The 21234-nt window shown below is 39.9% G+C and overlaps 1 protein-coding gene across 1 annotated transcript; it reads left to right on the plus strand.

Annotated features, from left to right (window-relative positions):
- The first annotated feature begins 112 nt into the window (after positions 1-112).
- On the plus strand, positions 113-19763 carry acbd6 (acyl-CoA binding domain containing 6). The gene is made up of 8 exons (XM_055164926.1): positions 113-545; positions 1052-1116; positions 1205-1301; positions 3111-3187; positions 6066-6171; positions 7760-7849; positions 17527-17557; positions 18894-19763. The coding sequence occupies exons 1-8, from the start codon at positions 267-269 to the stop codon at positions 19046-19048; spliced, it is 900 nt and encodes a 299-aa protein (XP_055020901.1). The 5' UTR covers positions 113-266; the 3' UTR covers positions 19049-19763.
- Positions 19764-21234: the final 1471 nt, after the last annotated feature.

Below are 21234 nucleotides of genomic sequence, written 5' to 3' on the forward strand. Positions count from 1 at the left end.
AGTGATTATTAAGTGTTTTAAAATAGGCTAATATGCCCATTAAGTAAATGGGTCAAAATTTCCAGCGGAACTATTCCGCTAGCTGTTTCACACGGGATATTTTATGAAACGGACTTTAGACGGACCGACAACAGAAATAAATCCATCTGCATAGGATTAAAAACAAATTCATCTTTTCATTGTTTCCCGATAATTTCTTCTATTTTGACATACTTTTACCATAGCTTGGTATTTGTAGATTCTGAACATATACTGTCAACAAAACAATGGCTTCTGGGTCCCCTTCGTCCTCTCCGGACACTGCAACGGGCTCCGGTACGGACCCAGCTCGGCCTGACACCGGGGAGCCTCTCGGTGGAGCAGGCTCGGACTCGGACTCAGACCTGGGCTTGGGCAAGTTTGACTGCAGCGTAATGGCGATGGGAGACCGACTGGAGGGAGAGGAACTGGAGCAGGAGTTTGAATCTGCGGCGGATCGTGTCAAAAATCTGGTTCAGTCAGCCAGTAGAGATCAGCTCCTTTACCTGTACGCGCGGTATAAACAGGTACCTACACTGGGGTGCATTTGATAGCGCTGTCTGACCTATCAACATAGATGCAATTAATATATTATAACCTACTGCCTTTGGTGACAGTTATTTCTTGTTATTGGCTTTCGTAAGATTTATTATGAAATATGTTAATATCACAATAACAGAGTAATATGCAGTGTACTTCTTGTACTTATCTATACTTAATACCAGTGGTTTTCAAAGTGGGTCCCTGGGCCATGTGTTGGGGGTCCTACAAATCTTTTAATAACATGGAGCATTACGTGAATACTACAATTTCTTGTGATATTCAATCCCAAACATAAAGTGTTTTGATAAAAATAATGACACTAATTAAGTAAGTACTGAGAAAATGAGAAATTCATCATTCTTCCAGATTTGGTTATAAAAATGGTTTGAATTTCTGGATTTTATTGTGATGTCGTTGTGGGGACCGATAGGGGGTCCTTGGCATATTTCCATACCGATAAGTGGTACTTACTTTTATACTTTATTCCTAGGTCAAAGTGGGCAAATGCAATACTTCTAAACCTGGCTTCTTTGACTTTGAAGGACAGAGAAAATGGTTTGTATATTTGCATATTTTTTACTTTAAATTCTATTCATTGACTGTGTGTACTATTAGTGAATGTGTATGAATTACATTTCTATAGGCAAGCGTGGAAACAGCTTGGTGACATGGATGCCGAGCAGGCTATGCAGGAGTACATTTCTCTTGTGAATGTGCTGGATCCGGAAGGCACCTCTAAGGTAACAGAGGCTACTACTACTACTAAAGACTACCAGTCAACATTAAAAAACATAATACAGAATGAAAGACCTCCTCCCAATTTTGATAATCACATAATATGGAACAAAGATAAGTGAAGTTGACTGAGAATATTTGCTTTTTATATTCCCCCAAATACTAGTTTATAATTACACTTTAAAGTATACATTGTGGAATAGCACTCCCACTTTAATTCAAAATTCAGATCTAACAATATGGGGTCAAAATTGGCAGTCAAAAACGGTCAATTGAGGGTTTAAAAGTAGCATGCAATACTGATTGTTTTCCAGTAGATGTCAGTGTTGCTATAATTTTTTTCCTTGGCTTCTTGTTCATCTACGTTCATGACATGATTAAAAAATTTGTATGTGGGTTTGTATTATGGCGGTATGCGAAGCACGTGCTATATAAAGTTATCAGTAGCTGTTTAAGTGGTCTTTAACTTATGTTTACTTTAGTTCAGGGGCCTACACTAATCTTAACAGTAGATATAAACATACTGCAACGCATACCGTATGCTCATTTGTGCCTTAATATGATTCATAAAAGCACACACTAAGGAAAAATTACATTATAACAGGATGTCTTATTTGAGGTCATTGTTGAAATAAACAATAAAATCTGTAGTTGCGTTATATAAAAAAGTAATTGTGTGTTTAGTTTCTTCTGTTAAGATTATTTACCAAACGATCATTTTCAAGTGTTGAAAAACACACTGTAGACTGAAATTTTAAATATTTTTGGTTATGTGAAGCACCACTATGACAAATATCACCTTCAGTTTCCATTTCTGAAAACCATTAACAATTACAATCATCCTTTCATATTACCTATATTATATATATTCTATTTGAATTTATTATTATTATTATTATTATTATTATTATTATTATTATTATTATTATTATTACAACAGACGTCCCAGTCTGTGAAGTATCATACTCAGACACTTTCTCATTTCTCCCGTGTATTACTCACAGACCCTCCTGCATCGCTCTGCTAAGGAGTCCACTGGGCCACAATAGCTCAAATGCCCCTGAAAAGAAGCTAATTGTGTTAGTGTTAACAAAGCACTGTGGCATGGCAGCAGCCATTCTTCTGAACACACAGTTAAATGTTGTAAGTATAAGTGCATAGACTGAGACAGAGGACAGAATAATGGGCAGAATTTGACCTCTGCTCCCACCACAATTGTTAAGGAGACTCTATATTGTATTATAGTGGAGGAGCTGCGCCAGTGCATCAGCGAATATTCTGAGTTTCAGAAGTGAATTAGGTTGTCCCAAAAGTGCATGCATAGTTGTTTTGCTTTGTTTGTCATGTTCCCTTCCACTCTCCTTTTTTTCAGAAATCTGATTTGTGTGGGTTCCTTTGTGAGTCAAGGTTGGCCCACAAACAATGGGGCAGTAATAAAGTTGGTCTAAACTAAAGGTTTTATGCAGCTCTAATTTATGATACAGTATGAAAAATGATACTGAAGATTAACCTGGGTCACAAATTAGAGCACTTTAATTTTCTGTTGTGCCTCTGCATGTTGTTGGCCATTTATCAACAGTGAGGTCATGTCTAAGCCAATGAGACATGTTTTTCTACATTTGGTGCATGTCTAAAGGTGCACCAAAAGTAGATAGTGTAAATATCTACTTACACCATTAACTGTGTTTAACTAAAACCAATAACCTATTATTTGCCATACTGCTTTAAGTGGTTTGCTTTCTGTTGTAGTATTTATTTAAATCCACTTAAATATCAGTACATCTATTTTCTTATGTACAGTGTTGTTTTGACAGGAAAGAAGAGGAGCAGAAAAGAGAACAAGCTTTGGAGGAGCAGCAGTCAGCTCGCTATATCAGGAGGAAACAATACGGTAACAGAAACTTAACTATAATAAGTATAATTTGTAAAGCCTTAGTAAGCTTTTACATACTTTGTAATTAAACACATTAAAATGCATAGGTCAACCCGGAAGATTGTTAACCCCCAGTCTAGGTCCTGTATATGATTATCTTCAACAGACCGTAACTGCTGTAAGGGCCTGTAGACGTCATACACTTCTGATTTATGTTAATGAAATATATTCTCCATTTAGTCTTTCCTGGCAGACTTACTCAAGCTTAAAAAGCTCATCTTCATTTCAATATAAAGAGCTCTTTTGGAGAGGAAAATGAGATGTGTGAATCCTGCAGGTTTTGCCCCTAAATGCCTGTATATGATTAGTATGCGTATTGAGAAGAGACAGCCAGAAACCCCCTTTTTTTAATTACGTTATGATTCAGGGATAGTTTCAGGGTGAAGAAGGTAGGTGGGGTGAAGCAGACTGGGACAGGTGGGGCAGATTCCCAGAAGGGTGTGCTCCTTAGTGATATCCTGTTGCAATGCTATCCTATTCTTAAGGGAAACTTGCAAAAAGAAAGTCATTACCATGGCACATACACACTGTTCTGCCCATACGCACACATAAACATACACTTACTGCTTTACATTGCTACGGCTGGATTCAATTCAGGACATAACCTGCCAGAACTGTCACACTCACTGCTCTGCTGCATTTCAATTTTCCTCTTTCTCTCTTACACACAGACGAGTTCCATATTAAACAGCCAAGCACCTGTTAACCAATCTGAGAGTTAATTGCATTTCTTATTCCAGATCTTGATTTCCAAATGCGTATCTGTGTAACTAGTATTGACAAATGGGAGACTGATTAGCAATATCCCTAAAAACAGCTGATCAGGTCGTTGGAGCACCTTAAATGCAACATCTGAAGTTCTCTGTCCACCCTAAACATCCGAGCAACAGTTTTGCTTTCCAGCTCTCTGCAGCATACACCACTGTTCTCATTGTTCCTGGTAGCTCCATGTGGAGGGTGCAGAACAGGCACTATAGGGGGTGTGATGACAGATTGTGTGGGCCTTTGGCTCTGCTCATGCGCCTGTGATGGATGGTGTGGCCGTGGTGTTGATCAGTGGAGCTCAGGTCAGGTAGATGAACGTTCTCCAGCTCTGTGGCCAGTTTAGTCTGATGGATGAAGGACATATCTGCCAGTACACCAGACTGGACACACACATGTTTGTCCATTACACCTACGCACACACACAAAGAAAACACACACATTCGGAGACACACTGAACTCTTTGTGCCACCACTGTGATGATGACAGAGTAGCCTGTGACCTTCCCAGCATGCAATACGGCAAAGAGTTGATGTCATATTGTTTGTAGGACTTCTGTTAAGCATTTGTTTGTTGTTGGGACCATTTTGTTAGACCTGCTATTCTACATCTTGGTATTAAGCCATTTATGTGCTAATTTAATGCTTATTTTACATATTCGACACCATATATGCTGTAATGTTTGACACAAGTGAGGGCAGCCCAGTCCCACCATCAATGAAAGACTGATGAGCTGGCCTATTGATTAGTTGCTGGCGAAGACAGATAGCAGCCACACATCAGGGACACTTGGGGTCACCATAGCCATCAGACAAGGAAGTGGGTGTGGTCCAACTCCTGCACTCATGAATAAACATAGTGCCGGTAATCAGGAGTATGTAAATGAATGTGCTCATACATAACCTAGAAGTAATAAAAGTGTAATGAGTTATTCATAATTCATCACAGGCTGATGAGATGATGGCAGGAAGAGGGGGATTGAGTGAACTTGGAGAAAGAGAGGGTAGATGAAAGCCAGAGGTTCATTAAAGAACAAATGGAAACAAAACTTTTCTTTGTCTGTGTCTTGTTAGTGTCACTTTAAAACATGCCCTCCTTAGTGCTAGGATGAATTGTTAACATATATTATATATATTATATATATATATATATATATATATATATATATATATATATATATATATATATATATATATATATATATATATATATATAAAAAAACTTGTGGAATGCCTTAATCTGTCTAAATACTTTATTATTAGAGTTCCCTGTAGATGAGGGAATGCTTAGTGGTGGTTCACATGGGAAAAAGTACCCTGTGTTCAGCTTCAGTATTTATGAATGTGATTGTTAATGCACAATGATAATTAACTTTTCTCTTGGGCATGTGTTCAAGCAGCACAGATCTTTACTTTATTTCCCTTGCATATATCCTTATGCTTTTCTAACACTAATGATAGCACTTTACACCACTGCAGTTTCTCTTGTTTAGCAGTATAGTGGGGTTTATGTATTTCTGTAAGAGCAGGTGTTTGGGGCAGAAATGGAGGGATTTGGCCTTGGAGATGACAGACTTACTGTGTGGGAGTGGTGTGGGAGTGGTGTGGCTGTGGTGTGGCCGTGGAGGGACGAGAGGCTTCTGTCAGACAATACAGCACTATATTCAATTAATCAGAATGGTTAGCGTGGGTAAGAGGGTGTGGAGGGCGTAAAGCTCCAAATGAGATTTGGCCCCTTTTCTCTTGGTTGCCCCCTCGCCCGCTGCCACAGCACCTCTGCAGCACCCACGCTGCAGTCTGTCCCCAGTGGCATGAGGTGATTAGAGGCATCAGATAAAATCACTGTTTGTGTGATACCACTGTTCCCCAGAGATATGGCGCGTGCACAGCTGCTGGCCTATGAAATTTTCACTTTAAATACTCATTCATGTTTTAGATTAGATGTATTAGAGAATGTTGTAGCTACATGTCATACAATTGGAATAAAAAATAAACCATTAAAGTAAAATATATAGAAAATGTGTAGTTTAGCACAAGCAGTTTTTTTTGATTGACTCTTTTATTCTTTTTTACAGGGAAGAAGATAAGAACATTTTCGACTACTGCAGGGAAAATAATATTGAGCGAATCAACAAGGCTCTGAGCTCACAGAACGTGGATGTCAATACAAAAGATGAAGAGGTAACATAACAGCACAGTGCCTGCACAATACAGTCCAGCAGCGTGATTCACAGTTTAAATACTGTATGGCCGGGGGTGTAGATTTAACAGTGATAGTCGGGCCTGGACGCAGTGTGCTAGTGGTAAAAAATTTACCTTTCACTCAAGGACACACTGTTTGTTATGTATGAATGTTCTGCTGCTAATGCTTCCCAGAAAGGCATTGACTGTTCTTCTGCTGGTCTTGCCCACCTCTGACCTGTTTCACTGACAAATACAGGTCAACCTGGAAAAGTGTATGCAGCTTCTCCTGTAAAGTTATGTAATATATTCATTAACGTGGGACCACTGCTCAGACCTAGGTGTGCAATTTGTGTGGACAGCTATTGACCCTGAGATACCTTCATCTCTCCTGATTCATTATCAGCTGGACCAAATAGTTGGTTTCCAGCCCCTCTTTTACCGCAGTCCTTCAGATAAGCTGCAATCGGCTGCTGAATCCCAGTTTAGAGCCAGATGGTCCAGAGCCTGAGAGCTTTGTCTTTTCACTGCCATTGTTTTTGTGATCCTGGGTGTATTTCAACTTAGCAACAGCAGAGGGCAGTAGTGAAGTTTCACTTTACATTAGTAATGAAACCAACTAGTGGCTGCCTACATCTGCCTGCAAGCCACAAGATAATTCTCATGAAATAGAGGAGAAATATTACTTAGTCTGGTAGATTTAATTTACGCACTGTAGAATCCTTATATAGTTTCTGAGGCACTTTTTAATAATGGTCCCATGGAAAGCACCCAGGAGCTGCAAAAAGTACAGTGCAAAAAAAATAAAATAAAAATTAAATAAAATCTGAAGTTGGTGTAATTCTACCTTGCCCATATCAAGAGAAAGGCTGGAATCAGGTCCAGTGTAAAAGTAATCTAAAATTAATGTGTCCTATGCAGATAATTTTTTGTGATGTCTGCTGAAGAGACAACAATGCTATTTATTTCCGTTTGCATTGCTCAGTCTATTTAAGAGTTGATCAGTTGGCCATGTTCTAGCCTAATCTGTAGTCTAAGTAATGTTTAAAGAGTTGCTCTTATTTATCTCAATGCCTTTCACGTTGTATTGTGGTTGGACTGTAGTTAAAATCCCATTCAAAGCAGTATGATATATGAATTAATGTTGTCAGGAGTCAGCAGCCGCACACCTGAGCAGAGAGCCAGAGAGCATCTGATTGGTATTCTGGCCTGGCTATAGAGATCCATTTTAACATGCAGCCACTGTGATCAATATGATTTAAGCAACAGAATTGGACTCGGGGAGTTTGCTTTACCTAATTGGCCTGACTGAAAAATGAGCTTGCATGGTTTTATTAGAACAAGAATCTCACAGTGTGTCTGAGAGACTGGTGGTTCACTGATCCTGGTTTGGGGACAGTGTTACATCAATCACACATATAAGGCAAGTTTATATGGGCAGGAGTTCACTTTTAGGACCTTAACCACAACTTTGTCATTTGTCAAGTCTCATATTGGGACTGTTTGTTTGCCAATATGTTTTATTGTACTAGACAGTTCAATAGAGAAGGGGTATTTCTACATTAATTCATGATGTGTGTGGATCCAGGGCCGGGCACTGCTACACTGGGCATGTGACAGAGGACACAAGGAGCTGGTATCAGTATTACTGGAACACAAAGCGGACATCAACAGTCAGGTAGGTCAAACATATGCATCACCTGTGGCTTATTATTAATATATTTTCTTATATCCATTGATATAAAACAATAATGCCAGTTTTTGGTAAAGTTTGTATGTGCATAACATGTTTTGTATCAAATGCTTAAATTGAGTAATTACAGAGCTTTGTAAAATAGTACTGTCTCTACTATGACACTACCATCCAAACTGTTGCTACAGGCAAATCCCACAGAGCCCCCGCAGCCCGTTAGCCCTGTGTAGCATAGTCTTTGGCCTTACAGGGTTTAGCTGCATTGGAGGTTTTATCTTTGGCGGTAAGCTGGCTCAGCTGCACATTGAAGAAATTACTCCACTGGCCACACAGAGACACAACAAAGTGTTTCCAATGGGCTGTGCACATAGAGGCTTTAACTGTAATGCCAAATCAATTGGAAGTAATCAGGCAAATTGTTTGACGTTGCACAACACACAAAATCATTCAACAGATGAATTTATTTTGTGGTGATTTGGACTGGAGGTTAGGAGATTTTAGAAGAGCAGATAAAATGGTCTAATCATGATGTGAGGTACATAGAGCGTCTAGAGGAGAGGCTGCCATGTACTCAGATGATAGCACTTGTTGGTGGAGTCATGTTTCATTAGCCAATCAGAGCACAGACACGTCCTTATTCATTCATTAGGCGCACAAGGACCTCTTCACCTGCCTGTCTCACAGGTGTCAGCGCAGGCGGCTCTGAGGAAGACTGAATATTAAAAGAACTGGACTGTGCTGCACTGTTACTGGGAGCAGATTTATGAGGTGGCAAAGGAAAATATAGTGCACTAAATCATATCTCAGAGCCACAATGCCAAATTATTTGCTCACTATGTAAAACTGCAGCTTGATATGTTGCACATTAGACAAGCACAGACATCAGACAAAACTAGTTTTATACTGAGGGAGATAAATGTCTGATGCACACTTTTATGTTTGTGTCCTTCAGTCGTTTTATCGCTGTGAGGAAATGAAAGTTTGTGTGTTCTTCTACAAAGACTCATGTAGACTTTGTTACAGGCCTGACCTGTAATCACTGTTGACCTCCACCAGCTGCATAGCACTGGTAAATACAGCTCAAACCTGATTTATGCTTAATTTGTTGATTAAAAAGGGGCAGAGACTTCAGAGATAAAACAAAAAGTATTATTATTCCTTTGCCTGACGAGGGGAAATGTTTGAAATTAATCAACTGATTGCTTGAGCGAACTGTTCTCAAACCCTGGTAACCTGCATTAGGGCTTGTTTGATAGTTAATCCTGGATCAGGACAGTGACAGACTACAATAGGTAGCAGTGAGCACAGCTCTGCCAACTGTGGGCTGTTCCTGATGTGGCCTGTACATTAAGCCCCTATCTCCTCATCCATACACTGCCGCGCACTCAGCTAATACACCCAGGAAAGTGGGACACCCCGCCACAACTCTGGGACCAAGACAATAAAAGCCCACTTAATGTAATAATGAAAATTACAGCTTAAACACCACAGTGTGTGCTACAATACATGTAAGAGTATTAATGAAGCATTAGTTAAAAGAATGTCCATCATATCAACTGACCAGATCACCAGATCACCAGACTTTTAAATACTTCTGATTAAATTAATAAAAAGGGCTCAGACAGTGTCTTATTATTACATTTTTAGGAGGGGGATTCCCTTTGTTCAAGGGAAAGTGCAAGGGCATTTTTCAAGTGTGCTAGTGATCCTGACTGTGGCGTGTTAGTTGGGTTGGGCCATATATCAACCATAATGAACTGTTTTTTGCTTTGGGAGTGAGTTGAAATTCAAATTTTGCGATATCATGTGCAGGCACACTCTAGTTGCCTCTAATGCCTAAAACACTGATAATGAGCATGAACTTTTAACTTATAACAGTTAAGTCTCAAAGTCAGCAGTGCAGGGTAAGGGCCAGAGTTATGAAGCATTTTGGTCTAGTGTCAGCCATATTGTTAATTCTATAATGTTGTTGTTGTTCTGCCCTATGTGGTGAACTTTTGCTTAATGGTACACTCTACACTGCTGCTGTATTTTTTATACATTGGGCCATGCAAAATACAGGGTCACAGAGCATTGACAGATTCATATGAGGAGGCATTTTATATACATGAGGTTTTAAAATAATGAAATAAAAGGAATAAAAGTTCTAAAATGTGATTTGGTTAAACTAATTGGTGCTTGTATTTGTACACCTCCATGTGCACTCTCCCTGTGGTCTCTGACCAGACGCTGTAATCCCACACCCTCAGCTTATCCTCATTCCACATTTTTGTTTTTCTGAGGTGGAAATCCTGCTCTAACCTTTTTCCAAACAGTTGGAAAAAAGGTTAGAGCAGAATATGGACAATCATGAAGTGACAAAGTGAGGAACTGCAGTCTAGACTTTGCTAAGAACGTGAATCTAAACAATGTTAGACTTAGTTCATTGTGCCATGAGCACTGGAATAGCTGGGATTAGTTTTAACAATAAGAAGCACAGGTGAGATGTAGGTTAACACAACAAAAACACCCCGGAAGGAAATACAAGTTTTAAAAAGAAATTTTCCCTGTCTTTCTGTCCTCTTCCTCTTCTCCTCATTTGTCTTTTGCAGCTCCCAGTGCGTCTGTCTCTCTCACCCCATCCCTTCACCCGCCTTTGCCCATACTTTGTATTAAAACAACATGATCCATGAGGCGGGGTGGTCGACTCGCTAATTCTAATTAATCCAGCATAGTAGCACAGGCCCCAAGCGCGCCTAGTCTATCAGATAGAAATTCATAACTTAATTGAGGTCAGAGCCTCGAGTCGGCAGAACAAAAGTCTTCAGCCAGGACCAGCAAGATCAATAGCAATAAATATCTGACTTGGGGTAGCAACTATTGGTGGCCACAGAGCAAAAAACAAGATTTATACACATAATCTGAAGGGGTGGCTTTAGAGATATAAAAACAATCTTTGAATAAGTGTATTTGGTTTTGTTTCTTAAAGTAGAAATTAGTTTTCACTGAACTAACATTGATTTATAACAGATACTGCTCTCTCAAAGCCAACATACCAGAGGCAGATACTCTATGTAGAGGTCTTTGTTTAGTGTATATTAGTTCAGTTGTTCAGTGCACTTGTGTCATTCTGAAGATGGATTGTTATCAGAAATTTTGAAAATGATGACTACAGAATATATAATATATAGACCATGGCAATTATCATACTAGGATTGCATTTTTCTTCATTCCAAAGTATCCCTGTAGGTTACAATGAGCTCATTCCTCTTCCCAAATCAGCTGGTTTGTCTGGAAGAATATTTCATTTTAATCAAACACGTTCAGCTGTACGCATTAGCATTCGTTCATACACATTTTTCAAGAAAAGTGTAGTAAAACTAATATCAATATTTATGACTTTTCGTCCTGAAGTTGCTACATTCAGCAGAAGGCGAGTACGGTAGCTGTGATGTAAATGTGTCCCTGTTAGCAGAGGGTAGTATGGGGCTGCAGCACACAAAGCCTTCTCATGTGTGTCCTCTACTGTTGACTGTAGCGCTCAGTAAACCACGTACACACACGCCAGCCAGGGCACTGAGCTGATTGAAATTCTATGGCAGAGGCATTATTACACGTTGGTATCCCTCCCCTTTCCCAGCACTAGCTCCTATAACTAATGGCTCAGTCAGCCCAGTCATAACAAATATCCAACCAGATTCGTCATAATTGTGTGTATATGCATGTGTGTGTGTGCAAGTGTGTGTTTCTTTGTAATCGTGCAACCTCCCCTTACCAGAAAATATGGGGTCTTTAAGAGGAGAAAGGCAAGAAGGTGGAAAACTAAAAAATGGCTGAATATAAATTAAGTGCAAAATATAATTGTAAGGCCATAGCGTAGAGTAAACAAAGGTGATGACAGCAGCAGCAGCAGCTCTATACGCCTCCAACAAACACATTTTTAGGTTTAATTCTCTCTTGGAACATATTTTTTTACAAGCATTAAGTAGCAAATGGATTTTTACAATGCTGAGCCTTCGTTTGCCCTTCTCATTAATGTACAAACTTAAAAGAATAGTAACTACTGCGTACAGCACCTGAGGTTTTATCACCCACATTGTAAGCACTTCTTATGGGAGCCATATTTAGTACCTGCGGCACATTAGGCCAAGTTGAGGAAATGAGAGCGGCTGTGTTAAAAGGGCCCATAGCACGTGGATACAGTTATGAATCTATTATATGAGCACTCAGAAAGGAGCCGGTGAGCTGACAGTAATAGTGCAGCCTAAAGAGGCCATTGCAGCAGGTAACAGTCCTCTTTGCCATCATCAGCTGTTGTTTCTTTCTTATTGGCCACTCTCTGGGCCTTGCCTACACTCAACTATTTGATTTCCATCGTTCTTAACCGTCCACATAAATTGTCGGGAGCATTAAAGCTGTCCTCGACCATTTGAGGCGGAGGTGGAGAGGAGAGTGAGAGAGTGCGGGCTGGATGCAGACAGCCGGGGAGGGGATGGTGAGCCCGGAGAATAAACAAAGTAAGTGTTTTCCCTCCATCAGTCTCCTGCACTACTCAGCTTTATGGGTCCCTCACTCCAAATGCCTCAGCCCCCGCGCCCGCACCATTGATTTTCATATTACACTCTTTTATGTATTTATTTATTTCATATATTTCTTTTTAAACGTCATCGATGAGTCGCAGGAAAACAGACGGGGCCTCTGGTGATGTTAATTCTCAGCTCTGGCCTTATACTCTTCTCTGATGGCCATAATGGAGGCTAAGGTGTCCCCAGGGAACAAGCGAGCGCCATGACACAGGAGGCAGGCGAGTGTCCGGAAAACAGGGATGGAGAGAAAAAAGATTGGCAGAAAAGAGGTGGGAGCAGTCTTTCCCTTCTTTTTGAGCTAGGAAAGTAGCATATGGATTCATTAATATACTTCAGATCAATATGTCCATATTCTTATATATATATTCATTCTTTGTTCCTTAGCTGTTGGACTATCTCAACAGTGATAATCATACAATATTTTAGATACTGAACAGAAATGAAAGAAAAGTGTAAATTTACAATAACTTTTGACAAGGAAGGGGATGGCCACAACAGGGGAGATCTTTGTAGTCAATATAATGTGTCATATTATCTTTACATAGGTGATATTGTCCCACCTCTGGACTGTGGGTGCTGTGGCTCTAACACTGACTGAAGGTTACCTCACTCACAGAGGAGACCTGATCTAATTAGGGGTGGTCAGGACGCCACATCCTTTTAACACTGGGGCTCCCTAAAGAGCATTCACATGTGAGAGGAAGCACAGATGAACTAGTGAGGGCAAACTCCACAGAGCTGTGTTGAGACAGCCCTGTTGGTTATCTGCTATAGTAAATACAACACAAGTACAATATACTTCCTATGATAAGAACTCTTTGAAAACACTTTTGAAGGACCCTTGGGCTACATTCTGTTTTTAGTGGTAGAAAGAGAGAGAAACGCAGGAGCATGTTGCTCTAAACCAAAGATCTCTCTGTGCTTGACTGCACAGACTCTCATGTGTCGGCCTCAAAGTTGAGTGGTGTGGTGCAGTGCTTGGCAGATTTATTGTTGTGGCCTGTGGTGTTGCCGCTGGTTACAGATGGCTCTCGCTGAAGCTCCTCTCGCCCCTCTCCATCTTTCTGCTGTTGTCTGATTAATGGCACCTGCTCATCATAATGCTATCTGCTGGAATCTGCATACCAATGATCCCCAGTGACTATCGATTCACCCCTCATCTTTCCAGCACACACACTCTCTCCCTCCCTGCACCACTGTCATTATAAAAGTCAGCAGCTGCTGCATGCATTGATCATAAATCATAATTGCTTGTCCATTTTTCCCCACTTGGTTAATGTTGCTGTCAGGGACTGAGGAAGGGTGGGCATGAGGGTGAAACGGAGGCAGGGAGGGAACAGAGTTGCTCTCCAAAACTTTTATCAGGTGCACTTAAAAAATAAGATTCTAGGTTCTTAGTGACTGCATAGTTACTCCCAAGGCTGTGGGGTTAGTGACCACTGTAGCTCAGAATGTAAAATGTGGATAGTAAAAAGTCATGCGCTGCACACAGTTGTCGCTTTTCTTTTACATTTATGCATCAGTGAGTGGACAAAGAAAAGTTTAACATTGTAAAAAAAATACACCTGTGGCTTAATGCTCCATAGAGATTGCTAAATTAATTCCATACTGAGGTGTAAAACTACCTTTGGACCCTTCTGGCCGTCACTGTGCTTGGAACCGAATGGAACTGTGCAACAAAAGAAATTCAAATGGTGTCCTTTTCCAACAAAACTTTAAACAGAGCTCAGACTTTTGACAACCACTCACCTGATTTTGAAAGCCTAATTAGGGACGGACATGCAAAGTAGCCTTGCTTGCTTTGTGTTAATGTGTTAATGATAATATGTAACGTTTCTGGTTGAAGATCCACTACCTGCTTTTCTCTTTGGAAATGTTATTCCTTTGCCTCAAATGTTTCTTAACTTTGCAATCTCTATGAAGACAAGCAGGTGGGCCAAGTTACAGATCAGGTCTATGGAGAGGGAACCCACCTATGCAGACGCCACCTGAAAAAGTTACATAGTGCGCCTTTAAGTTGATTCAAACTAAAACGTATGTTGGCCATCTAAATCTGTAAAGATGTCAAACTAAAGATGTGGGTACCTTCTTGATTCATTCTCCTTCTTTCCTCCTTCCTGTTCTCCTTTATCTTACTGGACATAGTTTCTGTATAGTGGAAATGATAGATTAGTGGGACTTACATTCAGCAAAACTGCAATTGTACTAATAGATCAAGGCCTCCCCATGCTACTCCTAAGCATATTGGTCCACCCCATTAGAGTGATACACTGCACAGCTGCTATTGTGCAAGCCACTGCTTTATTGAGCACTATGCTGACATCCAGTCCGGGCATTTCTGCACCGCAAGGGGAAACTTTGGATGACATGTAAAAGCAGAGGTTCTATGCGACATGGCTCCGTAATGGGATGGGCACAGGGGTGCACTGGAGTTAAAGAGGAACAAGGGGGGTTGAAAACTGCTACGGTAGCGAACAGAAGGTATTGGGGATGTACGGGGGAGTGTCTCGTCCCGGCTGCTTCCAGAGCAAATGGAAGACAATCCAATTTCCTGTGATTCCATCAGCCTCCGTCCTGGATCCAGGGGCATTAGGGAATGCTGAGAGGACAGGCCGCTGACCCTTCACCAGAGCAGGAATACAACCGGAGTACGTAGTCTTTATAACGTACACATGTGGAACCAGTGTGTGTTTGTGTCTCTTGAACTCCAGATTAATGCCTAAACCCCTTACACTTTAATTATAGTATATGCATAGGCTATCTAGCAAGGCTGAAACAATTATTTGGAATAATAGTGACTAATCAACTATTAAGTAATAATATTTTGATAATAAAACACATACCAACAGACCTGTTATAGACAGCAACAGTATTAAATAAAAAAGGAATATATAATTTTCACCAATAATACACTTTATTTGTAAATTTTCTCTGTCTAGAAGCCTTCAGTCATCATATTTCAGCCTTGAAAAGATGACCAAAAATAACTATGTACAATATAAATAATCATGCAATAATAATAATAATTGATATTTGCAACCTCCTTCTTCCTTTTTATTTTCTCTCCAAATACAGTTTACCTTTGTCTATTCTGAAATTCAGTTGGTATTTGATTGGGACAGTGACGTTGTTGCAGGCCAGCAGCGGTGCCTCACTGAACTGCTGGTGATTTGCATCTGTGTTTAGTGATCTGCCCAGTGGGAATAGAAAGCTCTAATCCAATCAGCGGGTCCCTGAAGTGCTGCCCCTCACAGAGAGAGACACAACAATAGGATCACTCTGCACTGGAGCTAAACAGGAGAGGAAGAGAAGAGGGTCAAATTTAAGACTAGAACATCTTAAGGAGAAATTTTTTTCAGTGTTTAGTTTCTTCATCTGTTTGCTGCACCTAAAGATATTTATTTCCTTTTATTAATTTACATCAGTAGATTTGTATCAGACATTGTAATTTTACAGGCCGCTTTCTCAAAATGTATTTTCCTCACACAGGGACATAAAGATCACCCATTAAAGCATCTACATACACCAAACTGCCCAATATTTGACAGATTCTACTGAAGGATTTCTTACTGAAGATAGTGAAGATATCCAAACCTTTATATAGATTACAGGGCCTAAAATGGTATAAATCTTCTAATGTCTTTGGGAAACTTGGAGGTGTAGAGAGGTCTGGCTGGTACTAGAGCAAAAGCTAATGAACAGTTTGCCCATAATGGCTTTTGTGATTTTAGAGTTTTTTCAACTCCAATGACATTGAGAAGTGTGGAAAGTGCCTTTTGACTTTTAATCTATCTCACAGCATAGTCATTGTGCGTGGCTGAACAATTGCTTCTGTTCTGGGACTGGAGGCTACACTTTGTCCATTCATCATCATTATAAGGTGCAAAGGCAGGTCGGAGCTGTGATTAAGAACTGAGTCTGCTGTTGATGATGCCTGTCATAGATTGGGCCTTATTACACTCGCTTCTGTCCCTAAAGAATTATACAAAGCCCTGTGACCTCTGGGTAGTTTCATTACCTCACTGGACACCTGAATGGAGTAAATGTTTTTATTTTTTATTAACAAAAGCTGCCCATGTCTCTAGATATAGAAGAAACATGTTTTAAATTCTACTATAACCATTGTTTGTTGTGGTTGCATCTTCCATATATGGAAGCTGAAGACAACCCTGGTTGAGTTGTAGTGCCATTTCTGAACCTCTAGGACACAGGTGTCAAACATACGGCTCGGGGGCCAGATCCGGCCCTCCAAGACCTTTAATCTGGCCCTTGGCTGATTTTCTACTAAAATATTTTTATTATATTTTCTATTAAAATATTGGTAATTTTCTGTGGTGCTTATCATAGCAGCGTCTCCAGCGTCTCTGTACGTGGCCCCTCCCACCAGAGCAGCACAAATGAAGACTTTTCTCTTTCCAAACACTCTTAAAGGACGATCGTTTTGACTATTGACCGTGACACCCTCATCAGAAAAATGTCCAACATGAGAAAAGCGGAAGCCGAGTGCAGAATTTTCCAAGAAAAATTTACTTATTGCTATTTGCATACAAGTTAAAGTTAAAACATTGTGTTGAAATTGGATTTTCCTTAAAGTTTCAAGTTGTTCATAATTATAATATTTTGTTTAAAAAAAAAGAGTTCATCAATTAAAAAAGATTTCTGTAATAGATTTGCATTTCTCTGCACAAATATTTGAACTTAATAATATTTTTGGGGTTTATATGACATGAGTTTTCTGATCCGGCCCCTTTGGGATCAAAGTAGGTTGGATACGGCCCCTAGACCAAAATGAGTTTGACACCCCTGCTCTAGGAGCTCATGGTTAAGTCACTATGTGTGAGTCAGAACGTGCTCATCCTGTGATCTGACATCTATGTGACTTTATGTTTATGGCCTGATCTCAAGACATGGTCCATTCTCCAATTCTTGAACCTTTTTTAATGAGTAAATTTGACCTCTATCTGCGCTGCCTCCTAACCATCAGATGTAGAGGCATTTGTCTGTTAACACTTATCTGCTCTGATCATCATATGTGAAATGGCATGTTTTTAAATCTGTTGTGTACTTGTTCTGACTTTTGCCTTTTTCATTTTTCAGGACAATGAAGGACAGACTGCTCTACATTACGGTAATACAGTCATACACTTATGTATGCCATGGAGACAATGTCTTATGAGTGGACTCGAATGTCATTAGAGTAGTAGTTTTAACTCATTATCTACTTTTGTGTTACACTTGCTTCACTTTGCACCCCCTTTGTAACACATGTTACACATTTGTGTGCACCCGTCTGGTTTTGTTGGGTGTGTAATAATCACAAGGCCTCCCAGAGGAAATCAGCAGTGGTCCTCAGACTCCCCTGACCCTCTCATGCCCCATCACTGTGTCCCAGAGGGGCGTTCCTACACCACAAGATGTGTGTGTATGTGTGTGTGCGCGCGCCATCTGTCCTAGAGTGTGTGAGGCTGCCCTGATGCTGGTATGTTGCATCACCTATTTGATATCCACACACAGAGCACAAGAAGTCCAGAGATGCGGCATAAAAAGATGACTAATAAACATAAGCGATGAACTCCCAGAGACAAATAGCAGAGAATGAAAATTCATTCGCACCTCTCTTTGCACAGGGCCACACTGCTGGCAAGTGATTAATTGAGGGTTTACTGCTCACCATAAATTGTGCTCCTCCTCTACGGCTCCCACGAGGGCTGGACACTTTTTACAGCTCAAGGCCCAGGCGAGACACCCCTGCACAGGCACACGCCGCCCAAATAAAACACTGTTTGGAGCAACAACCTGAGCTCTGCTTTGCCTCTTAAAAACTGCCTGTCAGTCACATGTGGTGAATCATTAGTGGTCCATGTGGTGGTCGATATAAGTTACCTTCTAAGACACAGTGTGTATGGACACACATGTATATGATCATATCTCATGCATACACACTCCCAGCAGCACGCCGTAGCCGCCCCCCGGGCCGAGGTTAAGAGGCCTGACTGTCAATCACTGCGGCTGCTGACATCAGCGATCAGTGGGGGCTCCAGTAGCGTTTTAAAATGAGAGCGTTTGACACAGACACAGAAGCACTCAGAGGAGCAGATAAAGGGGATGAGGTGCCAGAGAGGCGAGAGGTGTCTCGGGACAGCCCGGACCTGCTAACTGGGTTAAGAAAGTGCAAGTCACCCTTCTGCCTGTGGTGAGAGAAGGATAAGACCCTTTTAGTGGGCTTCAAATGGCCAACAGGCCACAAATGAAGTGTTTGAGAAGCACAGGTTCAGCCAAGTGTCAGTGCTGGGGCTGAGATGTGCTTTTCATTAACTATAAAACCAGACAAGCTGTTTAAAGTATTGCACATCTTAATTGTAAACAATACATCTACATTAGAAGTGAATTTGCCCCTTATCAAAACATGAATCTGTTCTGTCCTTAATTCAATGGCTGCTCTCTCTGTTCTGTTGTGTGTTCAGCTTCTGCATGTGAATTTGCTGACATTGTGGAGCTCCTGCTGAACTCTGGCGCTGACCCTTCTATCAAAGACATGGAGGGCTCTCTCCCAGAAGAAGTCACTGAGTCCAGCGCCATCTCGTCCCTCCTGCGCCAGTATACTGCCCCTAAAGGCTAGACCTCCCTCCTCCTTTTTTATACCCTAGTGAACTCATTCAAACCATTCATATCCTCCTCAAACTTCGGGTTCCCCAAGAGACTATATTATCCCAATGACTCCAAAAGTTTTTTTTGTTTTTTTGTTTTTCATTGTTTCATTTATTCTTTCATTGGAAGTGTATATGACAGGTTAGATTGTTCATTTCTTTCAAACACAGTAAACAGATTTAGATTTTTTTTTTTTGACAAAAAAATCTTGCCTACGATTTCTTCCCAAAAAATTTTTTTTTGACTGATATAAAACTATGATACATTTTTACCACAAGTATTATTCCACTAAACAAAGTCCTGTCATATACACTTTATGAATGGTAATGTAATAAACTGTGTAACCTGTAAGGATCAAGTTCATTTGAAGGAGTTTTAATGTCAATACTCATATGGACAACATGACAGAGTATGTCCATTTAATTCATTGAAAGGAACAGAAACATTCCCATAATCACAAAAAATATTATACTGTATAATATATGGTGATGTAAACATCTCCTTAGCTGCTGTTTTTTGGTCACACATCTGCAGATTCTTTTACAGTTAATTTTATTCTCGTTTAGCCTTACATACCGCCTTATAAACTGTATTTCATTGTTTTGTTTTTTTTGTTTTTTTTTATTTACAGTGGTGAATGCTTTAAATCATGTTAAGTATAATTATTAAAGTCATAGAAAGAGAAATTTCTGGCCTATTTCTTTAAAACTATTTCTCTGCAGATGAAAACCAAAAAAAAAAATCTATTTAGAGATATTAATTTTGATTACTGAAAAAATAGGAACATTTTAATTAATAAAAGTCACAATCTTAAATTTAATATTACAATATGTTAAGAACACCAACTTGCTGAAATTTTCAAAATTGGGAAAAATTAAGGGCCTTATTAGTAAACAGACACTGGTCTGTTTAATGCAATGCTAATACACAATGATATACAGAGACAAGTTCTATAAATATACATTTCTATATGTCTCAACCCAATACAAAAAACCCTAAAAAAACTTCCCCTTGCTCTGTATGCTTGGGCTCAATAAAGATAGGGCCAACTTTAATCTCCGTAACACAGTGTTTGCAGTAGCCCAGCCCTCATTGTCTGTCAGCGGCCTCCAAGTTTAACTGTTGGAAATCTGCCTCGACAAAAGGTGTCCGATAAGTGCGTGGAGATGTCTGCTCTCGGCCGTCACTCACTCACCCCGCTCCTCATCTGCAGTCATCGCCAGAACCTCACTTTGTCTTGACAACTGTTTTACAGCACCTGCAGTGAATCAAAGAGTGTGCAGGGGATCTGTGCATGAGGTGAATTTTCGTGTCTGCTGCCATGTTCTGTTCCTCACTAAATCATCCTAAATGTAGAGCCTCATTTTCTCCAAAGGGTTTTAGAGTTCAGAAAGTTTGGCTGCACATATCGCAAATTGATGTTGTTATTGCAATAAGAGTATATGAAAATTGGTTTTGTAATAAGGCAGACATGGCATAACCAATAAGGCAAAACATTATGGCCACTGACAGGTGAAAACTCCAGAGCATTATATAAACATTTTGAAGGTCACAGTAGTTTGATGCCAAGTGAATGGCCAAGAAATTGTCAGTTTGTTTATGACTGCAAATAATTTAAAGATGGTCATATTGTTTAGTGTTAAATGCACTTTATAAAAACTTTAATTAATGTGCTATTGCATTAGGGTTATGTTTACATTTTGGATTAGAGCAAGCCATTGAGGAAGTGGGTGTACTAAGCTTAGTTTGTGCTGTCTACTTTGATTCATGTTTGCACGGAATAGACTTAATTAGATAAATGAGATAAAACCAATCTGTCCACTTAAAGGTCCTATAGTATGCAAAATTCTTTCTTTGTGAGTTTTTAGCCATGTTAAAACATTATTACATTTGAGAGTTGTGTTTTGTTTCATTCAAAAATGCTTGAGTAACCATTTATTATAAGTCTATCTACATCTTCAAAGCTCAAAATGCTCTGTTCCACTTTGTGATGTCATAAAGTAGTAATTTTTAAATTAACAGCTAACTTTTACCTTTTGTTCAGTAGAAACTGAAAATTACAGGACTGGAATGTTTTCTGTTTGAGAGAAGAACACATTTTAAATGCAGGGTATGCATATTAAACATGTATCAATGAAAGAAAACACAACTCCAGGT

The sequence above is a fragment of the Boleophthalmus pectinirostris genome, unplaced genomic scaffold (assembly GCF_026225935.1).
Source record: "Boleophthalmus pectinirostris isolate CB_2022bp ecotype Guang Dong unplaced genomic scaffold, ASM2622593v1 HiC_scaffold_7, whole genome shotgun sequence".
Taxonomy (NCBI): Eukaryota; Metazoa; Chordata; class Actinopteri; order Gobiiformes; family Gobiidae; genus Boleophthalmus; species Boleophthalmus pectinirostris.